The sequence below is a fragment of the Sycon ciliatum genome, chromosome 1 (assembly GCF_964019385.1).
Source record: "Sycon ciliatum chromosome 1, ocSycCili1.1, whole genome shotgun sequence".
Classification (NCBI taxonomy): domain Eukaryota; kingdom Metazoa; phylum Porifera; class Calcarea; order Leucosolenida; family Sycettidae; genus Sycon; species Sycon ciliatum.
Genome location: NC_088643.1, coordinates 22,715,625 through 22,732,265, shown reverse-complemented (window position 1 = coordinate 22,732,265; position 16,641 = coordinate 22,715,625). Strand labels below are relative to the sequence as shown.

General features: G+C 48.0%; 1 protein-coding gene across 1 annotated transcript; it reads left to right on the top strand.

Annotated features, from left to right (window-relative positions):
• The first annotated feature begins 3,688 nt into the window (after positions 1-3,688).
• LOC135818440 (probable protein phosphatase 2C T23F11.1) lies at positions 3,689-16,554 on the top strand. The gene is made up of 10 exons (XM_065331816.1): positions 3,689-4,160; positions 5,906-6,067; positions 6,375-6,440; positions 10,525-10,595; positions 11,926-12,010; positions 12,638-12,694; positions 13,081-13,164; positions 13,649-13,714; positions 15,001-15,080; positions 15,368-16,554. Exons 1-10 carry the CDS (start codon positions 3,860-3,862, stop codon positions 15,782-15,784), a joined length of 1,389 nt encoding a protein of 462 aa, XP_065187888.1. The 5' UTR covers positions 3,689-3,859; the 3' UTR covers positions 15,785-16,554.
• Positions 16,555-16,641: the final 87 nt, after the last annotated feature.

Genomic DNA, 16,641 nt, shown 5'->3' with positions numbered 1-16,641 from the left:
TGTGCAACTATGTAGATCTACATGGGGATCCGCGCGGCGGAATTCCAACATTACGTCCAAAATGACGTTCGCATTCACTAATCCCTGATTCCGAACACCGCCGGCCGCCGCCGCAGATCGGAACGCAGAGTTTTGTCCTCTCATTCCTCTACTAGAGAGTCTAGACTCTAGTCTAGGCCAGGGAGTCGTCAAATACTTGACGACTCCCTGGCCTAGGCTCTAGCTCAGACTAGCTGTGCCTCAGCGGCATGATGTAATGTTGGAATTCCGCCGCCGGCGGCGTGCATTGGCGTGTGCCTACAGCACAGGCTACAGACAGTACAGGCTATTATTGCAGCCAGTCCCCAGTTGCACACTCTTGGCATAGCAGGGAATAATTTTCGTTCAATCGTTTGCATAGCAATTTTGCTACACAAAAAGAGCTGATCAGCGTGCAAGCACCACAACTCACAAGATCTACGCTGTAAGTGTAACACCTTAGTTGCAAACCTAGCCTGGTGCCAGGAACTGGCAGGAAGCATAGCTCAGCACTTTCGAAGCTTCGTGCATCTTCATCCCAAGAGACACACCCGACATGTACACTGTGCATGTAGTGAAAAATCAACAAGTACTAGTAATATGCATTGCAGTTTTCTGCGACACATATCTGAAGTAACAATTGCTTCACACCTCAGAAGATGCGATACCGGTTACCAAGAGTAAGAGTATGAAAACCGGTTTTCATGTACTCTTGCGGTTACCTGCTTGGGGTTCTGGTCTGGACTCTTGGTGATCATGGTGATACAGTCGTCCCTCTCTAATCCGGCACTTTATAATCCAGCACCCTCGATAAACCAGCACAATTTTCAGTAGCCAAAATGTCCTCTTCATGCACATTGCAGCAGTAAATCAGATTACCCTCCCTAATCCAGCAGATTTTCGTGGCACAAATGGTGCCGGATTATAGAGGGACCACTGTACTGATATGTGTACAAATGGCGGGAATTAAAGCGATGATGCGGAAATCGCTGCTTTCTCTCATGGAAACCCTCAAAATCACTAAAATTCCAGATTCGATCACACAAGTAACTACAGTAAATCTCGTTAGGAAGAACATTGATAAGACAAATGTTTGCCTAAGAAGAACTAGTATTCGTAACTGTATTGGATAAAACCCTGTATATTCACTGGGTAAAACATAAGAAGAACTCCCGTTATCGCGAACAAATATGATCGGAAATATCATCGGTCCCTTGATGTTCGTCCTAAAGAGGTTTGACTGTACTATGATTATTATAATCTAACCGACTGGTTAAAAAACCAGTATTAGATAAACCTTGTTATATTGTTTATAGTTCACGCAATTGTTAGATTGACAGCATGAAACAAGGTGGAGGACACTGTGTTCGGAAAGTAAGTTGATGGAAACAGTGACCTTACTACAACCTTCCGCGGTTGGCAGAGCCCCGGTCCCTGCGGACCATTTGAACCATATGGGTATCGCACCCGGTTCTCAGGAGTAGTCTCCTAACCCCCTAGCATAATGAGGGTCATGAGTGATTGCAAGAGTCCATAACCCACGGACTCTTGGTGATTGGTAGATGTACATGTAGATATGTAGCATGGTTAGTTGGTGGATCCGGACCAAAGGATCCACTCAGTCGACCTGGATCCGGATCCAACCAATCGAACATGCCCTAAATACTCCAGTGCGGCTTCAGTCAGTACTACTACTACTCCCCCTCTAATCCGGCACTTTATAATCCAGCACCTTCGATAAACCAGCAGGAGCCAAAATGTCCTCCTCATGCACATTGCAGCAGTAAATCAGATTTGTTAATCCAGCACCCTCCCTAATCCAGCAGATTTTCGTGGCACAAATGGTGCCGGATTACAGAGGGACCACTGTACTACTTTTTTTTTTTTTTTTTAGTAGTAAAAGCCTCTTTTACGGGCGAACAAAACACAATTTGCCATGGCGGAGGATTGAAAACAAACAAAAATGATGACGTCGCATGTGATCAGACAGCAAGAGAAGCATAGCATAGTCCGCACAATCACGGGGCAAGGCTCACTGTACTACTACTAGTACTGTAGTATTCCTGAAAACACGGTGTGCAGCGCGAGTGACGAGTCGCTAGTGCAAGCGCATGCAGCGCTAGCTACTACTGGAGTAGTCATGGTACAGTCTGTATCGGCTATAGAGTGTCCGGATATAAGAATATATCGGCTACAGTGATATTGGTACGAAATATCAAAAGCAAAACGTATTTTATCCTGTACAAATATCACTATAACCAATATTATCGGATGTAATGATATATCGGATATTATGATGGCAACATAGAATAAAAACATGCATAACACACTACATTATAATCGGCTATAGTGATAACTTTAAAAATACATGTTGCAATAATATCAAATTCAAAGGCCCTATTTTTTTACTTTCTTCACGTTGCTTATTTTGATAGTGACACATGTACATGTACAAAACAGAATTTTTTATGGAAATGCGGGCACTGTCAACTATGCGGCATGCTCAGTTGTCAAAACGCCATGCTGGAAGTATTTCCTTGCCTTTCATGTGTCGCTCGAAAAAAATCGATCGTATCGCATATAGTGATGCATCGGTTATAGTGATAAAATCACGGAAATCAAAAGGGTACGCTATAGCCGATACAGACTGTAGTAGTATGCCGCGACGGCGCGAGTCAGCGTCACAGCATCTCGACTGAAGATGTAAAAAACAATCACGGTATTTTAAATCGCACGTAAATCAGATGACTGGAGAATTATACGGTCCGTGTTACAACCTGCTCACTCTGACTCTCAATGCCTCATATCATCGGCTCATGCACGGAATCAGTTGTAGACGTCTACTTGTACCAAGAGTACATAAACCGGTTTATGTACTCTTGCTTGTACCGCGCGCATATACCGGTAGTCATGAACATGTGTGCTGCACGCGCACATGTACATGTAAACAAAACATTCGACCAGCACACATCCTCTACACGACTACATTCCCAAGCCGAAGCTCGTCGGATTGCCTTCAACTTCAAGGATTCGTCAAACGCTAGATCTGCGGGATGATTCATTTACATAATATACATTTTAAAATACAATATACATTTACAATAAAATTACAAGTCATGATCGATAGGGGCAGATATCTACTCACGAAGGAACTCAATCTGCGGACAGCATGCTGTTTCGTTCTTTTTGAACTCATCAGCGCAGCACAGAGAAAATGAGGCCGAACCTGATAGCAATGGAAATAAAAATTTCCAATCAGGCCCGAACGTACCTTGCCAGAGTGCTCAAACTGACAAGTCAGTGAGCTCTCGAAGGAAAATAGATAATCAGTCTGCATGACATCACATTACATGTATTAAAATTTTTATTTATTTTATTATTACAACCGTCATTGGTCATGCATTATGTAATGTTACCAGTAGATATGCTAGTACATGTAGTACATGTCCAGTGACTGTGTACATGTCAATGCCAGCAATGCCAATGGTGTAGATCGACGTGTTCAAGTGTGTGTGCGTGCGTGCGCTGCCGCTAGCATGCAGTCTAGTAGCACTAGCACTGGTCAGCCATGGCCACCGCCTGGCCGGCCAGATCAGAGCGCTAGCGCGGCAGAGGCTCGGCCCTGCCGATCTAGATCTGGCAACGACGGGACGGGTGCAGAAAAAATACAAATGCGCGCAACCGAAACCCCATCATGCTCATGGCCATATGCATTGTGTTGTGCGTGCCGTGGTGTTTTTAGAACGTCCATTGCGGCAATAGTCATGCGGCTTTCTGGAAATCATGCTGATCGCCCCCCGTCTGTGATCTAGTGTAGATAGGCATTGCAGATCGTTGATGCATGCGACTGCCAGCCATTTCTCCCATTCCTTGCGGAGAACTTGAGCAGGAGTTCAATTCACTGCGGCGCAAGGTCACCTTCCGGCGAACAGCGAGATTTGTGCTCGCAGCTATTCGCTTCAGTAAGGGCTTTCGCCGACATACTCGCCAGCATCGAGATTTGATTCGAGGCAAGAACAGCAGCAGCAACAACAGTGCAATGGGTAATGCGTTGAGTGAGCCGATAACGGAGAAGATTTCAGCGTGCCAGTCCAGCAGTCAAGTGTTGGTTGGCTCGTCCTGTATGCAGGGATGGCGAAACAGTATCCTGGTGTATTTTCTGTATGTCTGTGGTGCTCGCGCGCGCGCGCGTGTGTGCTCGTTCACTGGGGAATCAAAATCGTGTGGCTGACGCGGAAGAAACAGTATTGTTGCTGCTGTTCGTGTCGTGATTGTGTTAGCGATACCGTGTTCCGCAGCCAGACGTTACCGTTGCTTGTGGGATAGAGAAAAATAGTGAAAGAGATGTAGAAATGTTGGCGAACATAGATGATAGAATGCTCCCGTCGGAGGCTAGATTTCACTGTTGGTTGAAGAACCGTTCTGCTTGTTTTGCCTCGAAATGCTATGTCATTAGTTTGTAGCTGCGTGTGTGTGTAGTACATGGTGTGTGTGTGTGTGTGTGTGTGTGTCGCGGAAGTGGTGGCTTGCATTCTTGTTGACCTGTTGAAAAGTAGGAAGATGGTGTTGAGTGCACGTACTGGACGAGCGCGCGACAGGTCAGTTGTGACAGACTGATATTGTAGAGTAAACCATGTAACCGTATTGTTTGTTGCGCTAGCGAAGGCTATCAGTACCGGTTTCGGCAAAGTGGCTTCGATTGATGTGAGGTGAACTGGGGACGCTAGTGTATTGAGCTCGCTGAAACAATGGCACTCTTGTCTTGACAATCGATTAATCCCCGGTATAAAACCATGAAAAATATCATGTATCTCTCGACTTTGTGACGATTTATTCCAAAAAGAGGGATAAATACAAGGATCTAATGATTCTGATGTGGGCATTGAAAAAAATAGTGTGGCAATCTTATAAAAACGATAGTGACATGATCATTATTAGCGTGCCCACCCCGGCACCAGAATTTGTGTTTGAATGTTGTGGATATTTAGTGGTTTGCGTACACCGTGTTGTGTATGATTAGCGCTGCTGTGCCTGTGCTGGTCAGTAGTCATGGCTGGTGTAGGAGTGCCGGCGCTCCCGAATAGAAAACCCGCTCTTACCAGTTCGGAGTGTATTATAGATCGCACAACACGCAGAACTCTGCTGAGATGAGTGTGGATTGCTATGTTTGGCAAAGATATTGATGCACTGGTGCTGCGCCGCGGCTCAAAACCGTCCCAGTTCAATAGTAATGATGTGCTGCATTGTAATCTGAGCCTGTCTGAAAGGAGTCGAAACCTGTGAGCCCATTCACGCGCTGCACACCTGCCAGGCGTGCTATTGCAGATGATCGGATGAGACACATCCTCTGGCTTCCACCGCTATGCACCACATAATTACGGCCTCCAAAGTACGATTGGACTGAGGTGGAAATGATCCGGTCTGTGTGTTGATATGACGCCAAGTTGACCAAGCAGCTATTATATTTCTTGCATTATAGATATTCAAAGTTTCAAAATTTATAAAATCATTTTGTGGCAAGGTACAGTCAGTGCTGATGATTCAATCATGTAGCCATTTCAGTATAATAACCTTTTATCCACTGGCGGCATACGAAAGGGGCCCACAAATATGTTCGCGCTTCAACCAAGTGTGGAGGCCGGTACAGTGAATCGAAGCGTAATAGCTTCTGTGGTATTAGAACGCGTGCTACTCTTAGCATAGACCCGCAACACACGCACACACACACACACACACACACACACACACACACACACACACACACCCACACACACACACACACATGCGCTTACCTCAGTGATACGTTGCAGAACTGGCCAGGATTGTTGGACTAGTTAACGATGCAGAGGACCATTGGGAATGCTCCTTAACAATGCCTCTTGTCTAGCTATGGAAGATGCACACGTCCACCTTCTAGACTTCTCTGGTTCTGCCAGCGGTGAGGCACCGAGCAGCTACTATGCAGTCTTCGACGGCCACTTCAACGGGGCAGTTGCGGAGTTTTGCGGGGCGAACGTTCACTTGCGAATCAAGGAGAATCCACAATTCCGTAAGAATTTAAGCTTCATTCGGCAAAGTGCTGTTGACTGTGCTCTCTGTTAGTACCAAACCTAGTCGGTCTCTGCGGTGACGTCCTGTATATGCAAGGCTCCATGTATACATGTATGTTCCAGAGCTTTATTGATGACTTGTGTAGTGTAAGATTAGCGTGGCTGTCATGCATACCGTACCCACTCCAATATTTTACGTTCTGTTTGCTACACCAAGGCACGGAAATGACGGAAATGGTGACCATTTTCAGTCTAACAAACCCCATGTATGTGACATCAATTGGCTTTCTGTGCGCTTTTTGATAGGCGGTGGAAATGTGGAGGAAGCATTTCGCACAAGCTGCCTGGCAATCGACAAGGAAATCCTAGACAGTGAGTAGTTCTTGGACGGAATCTGAAATATTTTTACTGAATAATGTTCATTGGTTGAGAGTGGGTGGGTGGGGGACACTAAAGATGGGTGGACGGGGAAGTGGTCAGAGTAACTTTCCAAGCGTAATGAGGTTATCACCGCAAGCAAAGGAATTTCCTTGCGGCCATGTAAGGATGGTTAAGACAGACAGAGGGGAGATGAGTGCTAATGTAGCATGCAGCCGAGGGTCAGGAGGACCTCTCTCTCACACACACACACACTAGCAATGTTTTGGAACTTACTCCGGCACGGCCTGGAGATAGCTTTAACACTAGAACTTGACTGAGTTTTAGCAAGAATTGAATTGAAAAGACTAACCGCCATATGGTCTCAACTTCCAGCTACAGTTGTAATTGACGATGGGCGACCATCGCCTCAGTTTTACGTTAGCTGTTCGTGTATCATTATGGGTTGTTGGCATGAATGGAGACCTCTCTTTGCATTTAGCATAGCTCAGTGGCGGATCCAGGATTTGGCCGAAGAGGGGGCCCAAGGTATCCCCCCCCCCCCCCCCCCCCCAAAAACAAAACAACAACAACAAAGTCCTGAAGTTGTGAAGAGCTGCTGTATTCCATTCTCACGACATTTTCAAACTGCACTGGAAGTGTTGTCAAGCTGTGGTGTAACGCAGGCATTAGGGCGACACTACCGTACTAGCAGGTATTTGTATGTTACAAAGTTACCACAAATATACATGTAATATGTATCTCATTTGCTGTCTGAAGATCGCTTAGTGTGTGAAACTTTAAGTTACAGCCATTTTACTGCCCTTTCTTCTACTTCTACAAATATACACGTATGTCATCAAGCCACATTTCCAGTTCAAGCATAATTATGTACAGGCATTTGAGCTGATGGGACAGTCAACTGCTGGGGAAAACTGTAAACGCGAGGGCTGCTCAGTACTCATCCTCATTGTGGTTGCATGGGTCTACGAATTGCATGCGACGGGGTGCTCTGGTAGCAAACATGTCGACGATCTTGTTGTAATCCAGCTTTATGTCTTTGTGGACGTACAGTAGCAGCGGGTCGTTCAGTCGCGATTGGCCCATTGAACTCCGTAGATCTGTCTTCACATATGCCAAGGCAGAGTTAGCACATTCCACAGATGCTGAAGTGTCAGGAGCGATGAGCAGAAGCTTCAGGATGCAGGAGATGTTTGGAAACGACATCTTATCAACAGCACTGAGGGTATCAGCAAGTGACTTGGGAAGATTGCCAGCCTCAACTTTCTTCCATTTCCTCACCCACCGGTCAACTTCCTGTGGCAGAGAATAGGCAGCTGGGAGGTCGGTTGCAAAGGCTTCCTGGAGCTTGCTGACAACGTCTTCACTGATGCCATACGGGAGAACAGCATTCTCGGGGAGCAAACACAGGTCGGAGACGGCTGTTTCCGTTATCTGGTTGAAACGGGCTTAGCTCCTGCAGCAAGGAATCTGCGAATGGTACGAATACTGAACGCCGCCGGAACTCCTCGGGCGTAGTTGCTGGAAGGTTTGAGCGGTGACGCTGGGTTGCACATCTCCGAGGAATACGCAGGTCGTCAACACCCATCTTGTCCACATTTTGCTCAGCTTCCCTGAAGATGTCAGCAAACTGTTCGTCGCTATTCAAACAGGCACTCTTGATGCACTCTCGTACATCTGCTATCTCGGTATAGGCGGTGAACACATCCATGCTGGACCCTTGTAGGAGACGTGCGATGTCTTTGGTGAAGCCAAAGAAGTACCGGCAGACGTGGAAAGCAATCAGGTACTTGGATGATCTAATGTCACGCAGATGACCGCAGGCATCTGTTACACTCTTCGCATCCCATTTGACGTCTTGCTGGAGGGCTGGCTGGCTGATGACTTCCAGAGTGGAGGAGAGCGGCTCCATCATGTCGTGGAAATCCTCAAAGGCAGTATGCCGCTCGATCCACTTGGTTTCGCATAGCATTTTGAACTTGGCCTTGGCGATCTCTGGTTTCCGTTCTGCTTTCCGCTGCCGGTTGATGGTGTCCACAGCTTCTTCAAGCGCGCGCTGCTTCTTGGAAGAGTACTTGAAGAACAATCCAAGCTGCTTCATTGTTGCTACCATCCGCAAGACTTCAGGAACGCTGCAGGCTTTGGACAGCGCCAAGTTTAGTTGGTGGCTGCTGCAGTGGTAGTACGTTGCCTGAGGTATTTCTTCCTTGAAGAGCGCCTGGCAACCTCTCAGCTCACCAGCCATAGCTCCCGCACCATCATAAGCTTGGCCACGGCACAGAGTTATGTCCACGTGCAGGTCTGCAAGGAAGGTCTTGATGGCCTGGAAGATGTCACAACCTCGGACCTTCTCCAATGCAACAAAGCCAGCGAGCCTCTCCAAGACTTGGCCATCCTTGATGTACCGCAGCACAACACCAAGCTGCTCCCAATTGCTGACGTCTGTCATCTCATCTGCTGCCACTGCGTAGAAACACCTTGCCCGAACATCCGCTGCTATCTGCTCTCGAACATAATGCCCGATGCAGGAGAGTAGGGCATTCTGGGAAGTCTTGGAAATGTAAGTCTCGCGTACAGATGCTGTCTCCAAGTGACGTCTCAGCACATCATCACCAGCCTCAACACGGAAGTTGACCAGGAACTTGAACTTTCCTTGTTTCCAGCTGTCATCCAATGCATCACCGTCATCTCGATGGCCTCTCAGTGCCAAGCCATTCCTGCCACAGAACTCCAGGCATTTGACAATGGAGACACGCTTTGCTCTATTCTCCTTCACTCTTGCTGCTGCCTGCTGGCTGATTGTGGCATCAATCCTGCTGCCTGGGGTTTGCATCGTTTTCAAAAAGGAGTCCATCTTCGCTTCTGAGGACAAATGGTAATCCAGTGACCTGTGAGCGGCCAGATCCTGAGTTGCGTCCTTGAAATTCACAAGTGGCGTGGAAATTAGTATTCGCGCCCGACCACTTGTTGACTGAGTGACCGGGAACAGGACACAAGGTACACAATAAATTCCACGTTTTACAGCAGAGTAGGCCGTAAATGGGAAGGTGTCGAACCACGACCTGTTGCAGTAGCGCAAGCGAACTCCGTCCTTGCGACTTTTGTCTTTGACAGTCTGGCAAGGCATTTCCACCGCAGGACCTGGCTTGCGCGACTGAACAAGTTTCAGCTTCGTTTCAGCGGATATTGAAGTATCGATCTGACCTGCATAGTCGCCGATGTCCCAGGATTCAGAGGGAAACTCACGCGGCGAAACCGGTACTCCAGGCTGAGATCTTTCCGTCGCTGGAACAGTGCTACTCTCAGTGGGCTTGGCGTGCGAAACCGGAGATCCAGGCAGAGAACTGTCACTGGAGGAATGACTTCACATTCAGGAGCAGGTTCGGGTAATGTCGCAAGTGCAGGAACATTTCCACTCGGCAGCGGCTGCGACGGACCTTTGGACGGCTCTTCAACGCGAGCTCTCTTATCTACCGGTCCACTGAAGAACGACCTGATGTCAGACCCTTTCCTCTTTATCGCATATCTGAAGGTAACCCGTTGGCTACAAGCGAAGTAGAGAGAGCGTTTAGTTTCTGACAAGTAAAGAAGAAAAAGGAAGGACGAAGTCGACAGCACCGTGCACTGTACAGGACTTCAGCCCAACGTGATCGCTGCACTAGCTGCACTTTGTACCAGGCCCTGCATTTTTGGCACGTTTTTCACATGTTTGAAGTGCGGCCGTGTCCTCAGGTCGCAGTGCGTACAGTAGTTGTACACAGCGCGCTGGCTAGTGCGTGACACCGGACACGTGTATAAGTACCCAGCACGCGTGACCCACGTGACACGCCAAGTCATTTCGAGCGCTCATTCTACAGTCTACTGTAATCCTAGACCAAGGTCGAAATTTTCAAAGGGAGGGGGGGGGCAGGCCCCCTGCCCCCCCCCCCCCCCCCCCTGGATCCACCACTGTAGCTGTTGGGAAACGGGGTGGCTTTACAGATTACCAAGTGTGTCACTTTATCTGTGTGTGTGTGTGTGTGTGTGTGTGTGTGTGTGTGTGTGTGTGTGTGTGTGTGTGTGTGTGTCTATACCCCAGATCCACGGCACTTCCGACGGTCTGGCAGCACAGGTGTCATGGTGATCTACCGCGAGAACAAGCTGCACTGCGTAAGCATCGGCTTTTAGTTTACAAAGCATCAGTTAACCAACAATTCTAGTGTATGTGTGTGTACACATTTTGTGCGCGTGTTTGTGCGTGCGTGCGTGTAAGGAACACAGAATAACTGTGGCTAGCTTGCCTTGCACTTTGTGAAACAGTGATATGCAAACCCATCTAAGGTATGATCAAACCTGCATTTAGAGACACGGACCACCCCATGGTGCACAGAACGTGACCAGGTCTCATAAGACAGGTGGTCTTTCAAAACAGGTTCAATTGTATACTATAGCAGGGTGTTGGTCCTGAGATGGCTAATCGCACATATAGATACTAGTAGGTGGTATTTTCAAGACAAGTCAAAATGTATGCTATACCGTCAGTATAATAATTATGGTCATAGAACACATACTGTGACATAGGAGGCTGGCCCCTCGAGACAGGTGGTCTCTTATCACAGTGAGCGCTGATAAGAGTTTTACTTCAGCTTGACCATCCATTTCTACTCGGTGCTTGTGCCAGTATGGATATGCCGATGCTTGGCATTGCTGATGTGTACCTTTAAGGCATGCTTTTAGTAGTGTTATGTGAGTATTTGGACCCGGCAGAGGTTATGGCAAAGCTTCAGCTGTTCCTTCAGTTCTGGCCAGATAGATTTCTAAAATTCGTAGCTGTGATGTGATTTATGGTTCCTTGTACGCGTACACTGAACGTACTTTAGTAGTAATAGTACCCCTTATGTGGGGAGTCCTGTTATGCTTACAGTAGTCTGATCTAGCTACAATTTATTGCATTCCCCAACTCATCACAACCACGCGCTCTTCAGCTGAACCATACAGACACCAGCAAGGACACGTCCGTTGAGAGATAATATTGTTCCACGCACTTGCGCCATTTCTGGTGCATAAGAATGATCATTCCTCCATTATCATCATTATCATTCCGCTCTACTGATGAGCTCCGACAGGGAGCGAAACAGCTGTCTAGAGGCGTGGAACAATATTATATCTCAACGGAAGTGTCCTTGCTGGTGTCTGTATGGTTCGGCTGAAGAGTGCGTGGTTGTGATGAGTTGGGAATGCAATAAATTGGAAATATGGCCGAAAGCTCTGTCGCAATATTTAGTTCTGGTCTAGCTGCAGTATACAGTATCCCCAATGGGCCACGGTCAGATTCCTGCTGGCTCTGGCCTTAGCCCTGGCCCTGGCCCTGGCCCTGGCCCTGGCCCTGGCCCTGGCCCTGGCCCTGGCCTTGGCCCTGGCCCGGCCTTGGCGCATCATTCCAGTGCTGAGCGTGTTGGATGTATGTGTTCTGACTTGTTTTTTCTTACCTCCATGCCAGGCCAATGTCGGTGATTCTCGTGCCGTGGCGTCCGTCACTGGCCGCGCACAACCGCTCTCGTTTGATCACAAGCCGTTCAAGCCCGGTAAGTGCTACTCCGAAGAGTGAGCGTGAGGGGAGAAGAAGCAGTACTGCACATGATGCGCTTGAGTGCAGCCGCATTGCAGTGTTATTGAAGATTGAGCGTGTATAGCTGTTGCAGTGTTATTGAAGATGGAGCGTGAGGGGAGAAGATGCTGTACTGTGCATACACCGGGTACAGCTGTTGCAGTGCTCTTGGGCTGCACTGGATACAAGTAAACTGGTGTAAATCCGTTATGGTGTTGCCCTGGGTTCTGTGCCATTTATTCCAATCCATTCTTGGTTTGTGGCCTCTAGTGATATTAGATAGGAATGAGTGCTTTTCGGCAGGCTGCACTTGTGAACCGCGGCTATGCTTTGTTTCTACCAGAGTGCATGCATTTTTATGCAGTTGTGTATGTGTGTGTGTGTGTGTGTGTGTGTGTGTGCGCGCGCGTTTGTGTGTGTGTGTGTGTGCGCGCGTTTGTGTGTGTGTGTGTGTGCACGCGTTTGTGTGTGTGTGTGTGTGTGTGCGCGCGTGTGTGTGCGCGTGTGTGTGTGTGCGTGTGTGTGTGTGTGTGTGCGTGTGTATGTATGTATGTATGTGTGTGTAATTTACCGTGGTACCTATGTCGTGTGTGTGTGTTTGCAGAGGAAGAGAAAAGAATTCAGGCAGCCGGTGGGTTTGTTCACATGAACCGAGTGAATGGTAAGCCGACTGTCTGCCATGTGTAGGGTGATTCTCATCTGAACTGTTTCAATGCTGTCCATGCTATTCTTAAATGCATGTAGTGCTGAATTTCTGTGACATTTCCAGTGGGAAGGAGGAAACGCACCCAAGTATTGCACCTTGGGGCCCCGCTACTCGCAGTGGTGTAACTGGTATTACCTAACCTAATGAGTCCCTCTGTCAAGGAGGGAGAGTGGTGCGGGGAACCAGGCTGGGTGCACTTGTTGTTTCCCCGTGACAGCTCAAGTGTTCTATTGGCATCTGGATTGGTATCCACTTGTGTGTGTGTGTGTGTGTGTGTGTCGTGGTGTTTTGTGCATGTGTGTGTGTGTGTGTTTGTGTGTGCGCGCACCCGGTGCTGACAGGTACGCTAGCTGTGTCCCGAGGCTTCGGCGACTCTGACATGAAGGAGAACTCCAGCCTGCCTGCCGAGGAGCAGATGGTGACGGGTAAGTTCCAGCCAACCTTCTCTAATAGTATGTTGCATAGTGACCTTGCTCTTTTCCTTCTCCACTTGTCATGGGCCAGTGGAGCTGCATATTACGGGCTATAGACTATCCTGCAGTGCAGTATTGTATATGTGCAGTGGAAAACTCTTGCTATCTGGTCGGGTTTTCCGCAGTCTTTTGCCGCTGCATCGATGATGTCGTGACAACAGCGGAAAACGCTTTAGCGTTTTTTGTTGTTGTTTTATCTCCGGCAGTGCGACGGGGGGTTAAGGCATTTGTGTGAGGTGAAGCTGGCTGCTTTTGTCCCCGGTCTTGTATTGGCAACTTGTACAGCTGCCTAGGTGCTGAAACGTATGGAGATGGTAGTAGATGTTGGTCGAATGCATCGTAACATGCATGCTTTAGGTCTGGCCGGTTGGTTGCATGACGTACTGCTGTGTGTGTGTGTGTTTGCCTTTGCTGTGTACCAATGTCCTTTGGTTAGCGTCTCCGGAGATCATAACCGAGGATGTGACTGACGATCACGAGTTCTTCATCTTGGCTTGTGACGGTAAGCACTGAGCAGTATTGCCTGTGTCTTTTATGTGAATCCATTCCTCACTGTTATAACAATCCTGGGTGTGCGATGGATTGAGTATCACTTCAGCTGTGTTCACCATGCCATGGGTGGAGTATCGCTTCAGTTGTGTTCATTTTGCTATTACTTATGCAATAGTTTTAGTATCTATGTGTGTAATGCCGGGTGGTGTGGGTGATCATGAGTATCTGTAATTGCCACCTGAAGACGTGAACGCCTGAAATGTGTCACGCGGTGGTGTCAGGTGATGTTATGCCTCGTCATGGTTTGTATGGTGCATGTGATGCGGGGAACTGTAAGATGTACTGTCCCTGTTGACGGTGTAATGAGTAGACTAATGTGATACACGTACAAGTGTGAGAAGTGTTTGCTGTCATCATGTCGACACGTTGCTACTGATGTATTCATTGCTTGATTTGGGCTGCGTTTTTGTGCTGTGGTTCTCACTTCATGGCGTCAGGCGTGCAATTGGCGTTATGAATTCAGCAATGTGACCATGTACAGTGTACAGTGTCCAGTGTACAGTGTACTAGTGGAATGGTGGTGCTGAGCAAGTTATAGTTGTTATGGTCACGGCGGCTGCAGTGTCCAGTGTAGCACGGTTTTGTTGTAACGTTTTAGCAGCAGCAGCAGCAGCACGCCGTTTGAGTGCACACCAAGGCGTGCCACTGTGCCCAGGCCTGCTAGTCTAGCGCGCATGCAGGCAGTGTGTGTAGTGTGCACACTTGCACTGGTGCCATGCTATCTTTGTCACACACTTGCACTGGTGCCATGCTATCTTTGTGTAGTGTGTAGTGTGCACACTTGCACTGGTGCCAGGTGGTAACTTTGTTTTTGTCACACACTTTCACTGCATGCCGTGCTAACTAATATCACCCTGTCACACACCTGGCCGGATAGTGTTGTTTTATTACCGATGAGCAGCAGATCTTACTTGTATCTGTCTATTAGATGCATCGCTGTTGCCAGAGCCAGTCACAATAGCAGTTGGATCATTTTAAAGATGATGTTTAGTTATAAATCATTGGCAGTGTTGTGCCAGCCTCAAGTTTGTGAACCAATGGCAGAACGGTAGTAAGTTCCAGGAGTTAATGGTTGCTCACCAAACATGCAGGTACCTTCTGTCTGCTTCCTGTCTCTAAAGCAGCGGGCCCTGCAGTCTCTTTTGTATTTTCAACCCTGGTTTTTTTCGTGGGCATTGGGGGACATAATACATTACACACTTTGGAACACTGGTGTGTGTTTATGTGTGCTTCCAGGTATCTGGGACTGCAAGAGCAGCCAAGAAGTCGTTGACTTTGTCCGTGAGCGCGTCGCAGCAAAGATTCTGCCTGACAAGGTGGGTTGACTTCCACAAAAAGTTAACGGTTGCAGTGCAGCAACATTATACATATGCCCAGCTGCATTTCAGTCTTTGTTAGATATCGAAGTAGAGCAGACAACAGTTATTGTGACTGAACATAATATGTGTGCGTGTGTGTGTGTGTGTGTGTGTGTGTGTGTGTGTGTGTGTGTGTGTGTGTGTGTGTGTGTGTGTGTGTGTGTGTGTGTGCGTGTGTGTGTGTGTGTGGCGTGTGTGTGTGTGTGTGTGTGTGTGTGTGTGTGTGTGTGTTTGGCTCTCTCCAGATCTGCGAGGAGCTCATGATGTCATGTCTGGCACCTGAATCAAGGCGTGATGGTCTTGGTTGTGACAACATGACGGTTGTGCTGGGCATTCTGCTGCGAGGGAAAGAGTACGAGGACGTTGCAAAGCAGTGCCAGAGACCATGCAGCCCATCTGTTCATGCTCAAGCAGCGACTGGGGAACCCATGGACAGTAGCAGCAATGGAGCAGAAGGTGATGATGCAACAGAAAGCAACCCAAGCGAAGAGAACAGTGCTAGCGGAAGCACACCTGCCGACGCAGCTGCAAGTGAAGCTGACTCAGAAGCACCTGCTGAAGAAAGCGTTGCCGCCGACTCGCCCGAGCAATCTGATCCCGCTCCAGGAGCTAGCTCTGAGGAGGCAGCGGAGCCGAAAGTCACTCCCGAGAGTGATGTCTAAAGGCATGTGCCGGCTTGGATTCAAGTGGGCTTAGGCGCTGTGACAATTGGCATAGTCGGAGCTGGAAACAAGGAGCTCTGACTGCACACGCACACCATCACCACCATGTACAGTAGTAGTAGTAGTAGTGGTGGTGGTGCTAGTACTTCTTCCGGTCCCTCTAAGCACCGAGCTGTCTCTCTTCTGTCCGTGCCCGTAACATACTTGTGTGTTCCCCAGTGGTGGCGGTGGCGGTGATTTACGCACCATGCTTGCTGCCAGTCATCCATCGCCTTGCTGTATACATTACCCTTGAGCAAATGATGTACAAGACCTTAACGTGTTAGTCGAACTAGTCCATGCCTGTTTGTACAAGACCTTAGTCGAACTAGTCCATGCCTCCTGTTGTTGTTCAATTCTCCTTTTGCCATGCACGTACATATGTATAGTACATCTATGGATTATTGCGTGCTTTATTTGACTCTCCTTTCCTTGTCCCTATACCTAGTAGGCACTAACATGTTTGTGTTGCATTTTCCTTTCTGTGTAGTATGTGTATTGGTGTGGTATCCTCCTTGATGCTTCTTCGTGTACGCTGTTTGTGCTGGGTAACCGCCAGTCTGTGCATTTCATGATATTGCTTACTCTCAATGGTGGAAAAATGGTGCTTGCTTTTATTTTGTCTATTTGATCAAGATCTCGTCATGGTGCCGAACGAAACGTAACATGCATATATTTTGTTCGATTTCTGCTCTCTTTCTTTTTTTAAATACAAATATTCTGCCAATATACAGAGAGATCTTGCCGTATGATGTGAGCCGTGCTGCTGGCTGAATTTGGACACAGCTTCCCAAGATCCCCCATCTCCTCATGTACAT

What these genes read in the sequence shown, in the direction of transcription:
- LOC135818440 (XM_065331816.1), top strand. Translation starts at nt 3,860, where the DNA reads ATGCGACTGCCAGCCATTTCTCCCATTCCTTGCGGAGAACTTGAGCAG. An exon ending in TATGCAGGGATGGCGAAACA is followed by an intron (nt 4,161 to 5,905) that starts GTATCCTGGTGT and finishes CCTCTTGTCTAG; the next exon opens with CTATGGAAGATGCACACGTC. An exon ending in TCACATGAACCGAGTGAATG is followed by an intron (nt 12,695 to 13,080) that starts GTAAGCCGACTG and finishes CGGTGCTGACAG; the next exon opens with GTACGCTAGCTGTGTCCCGA.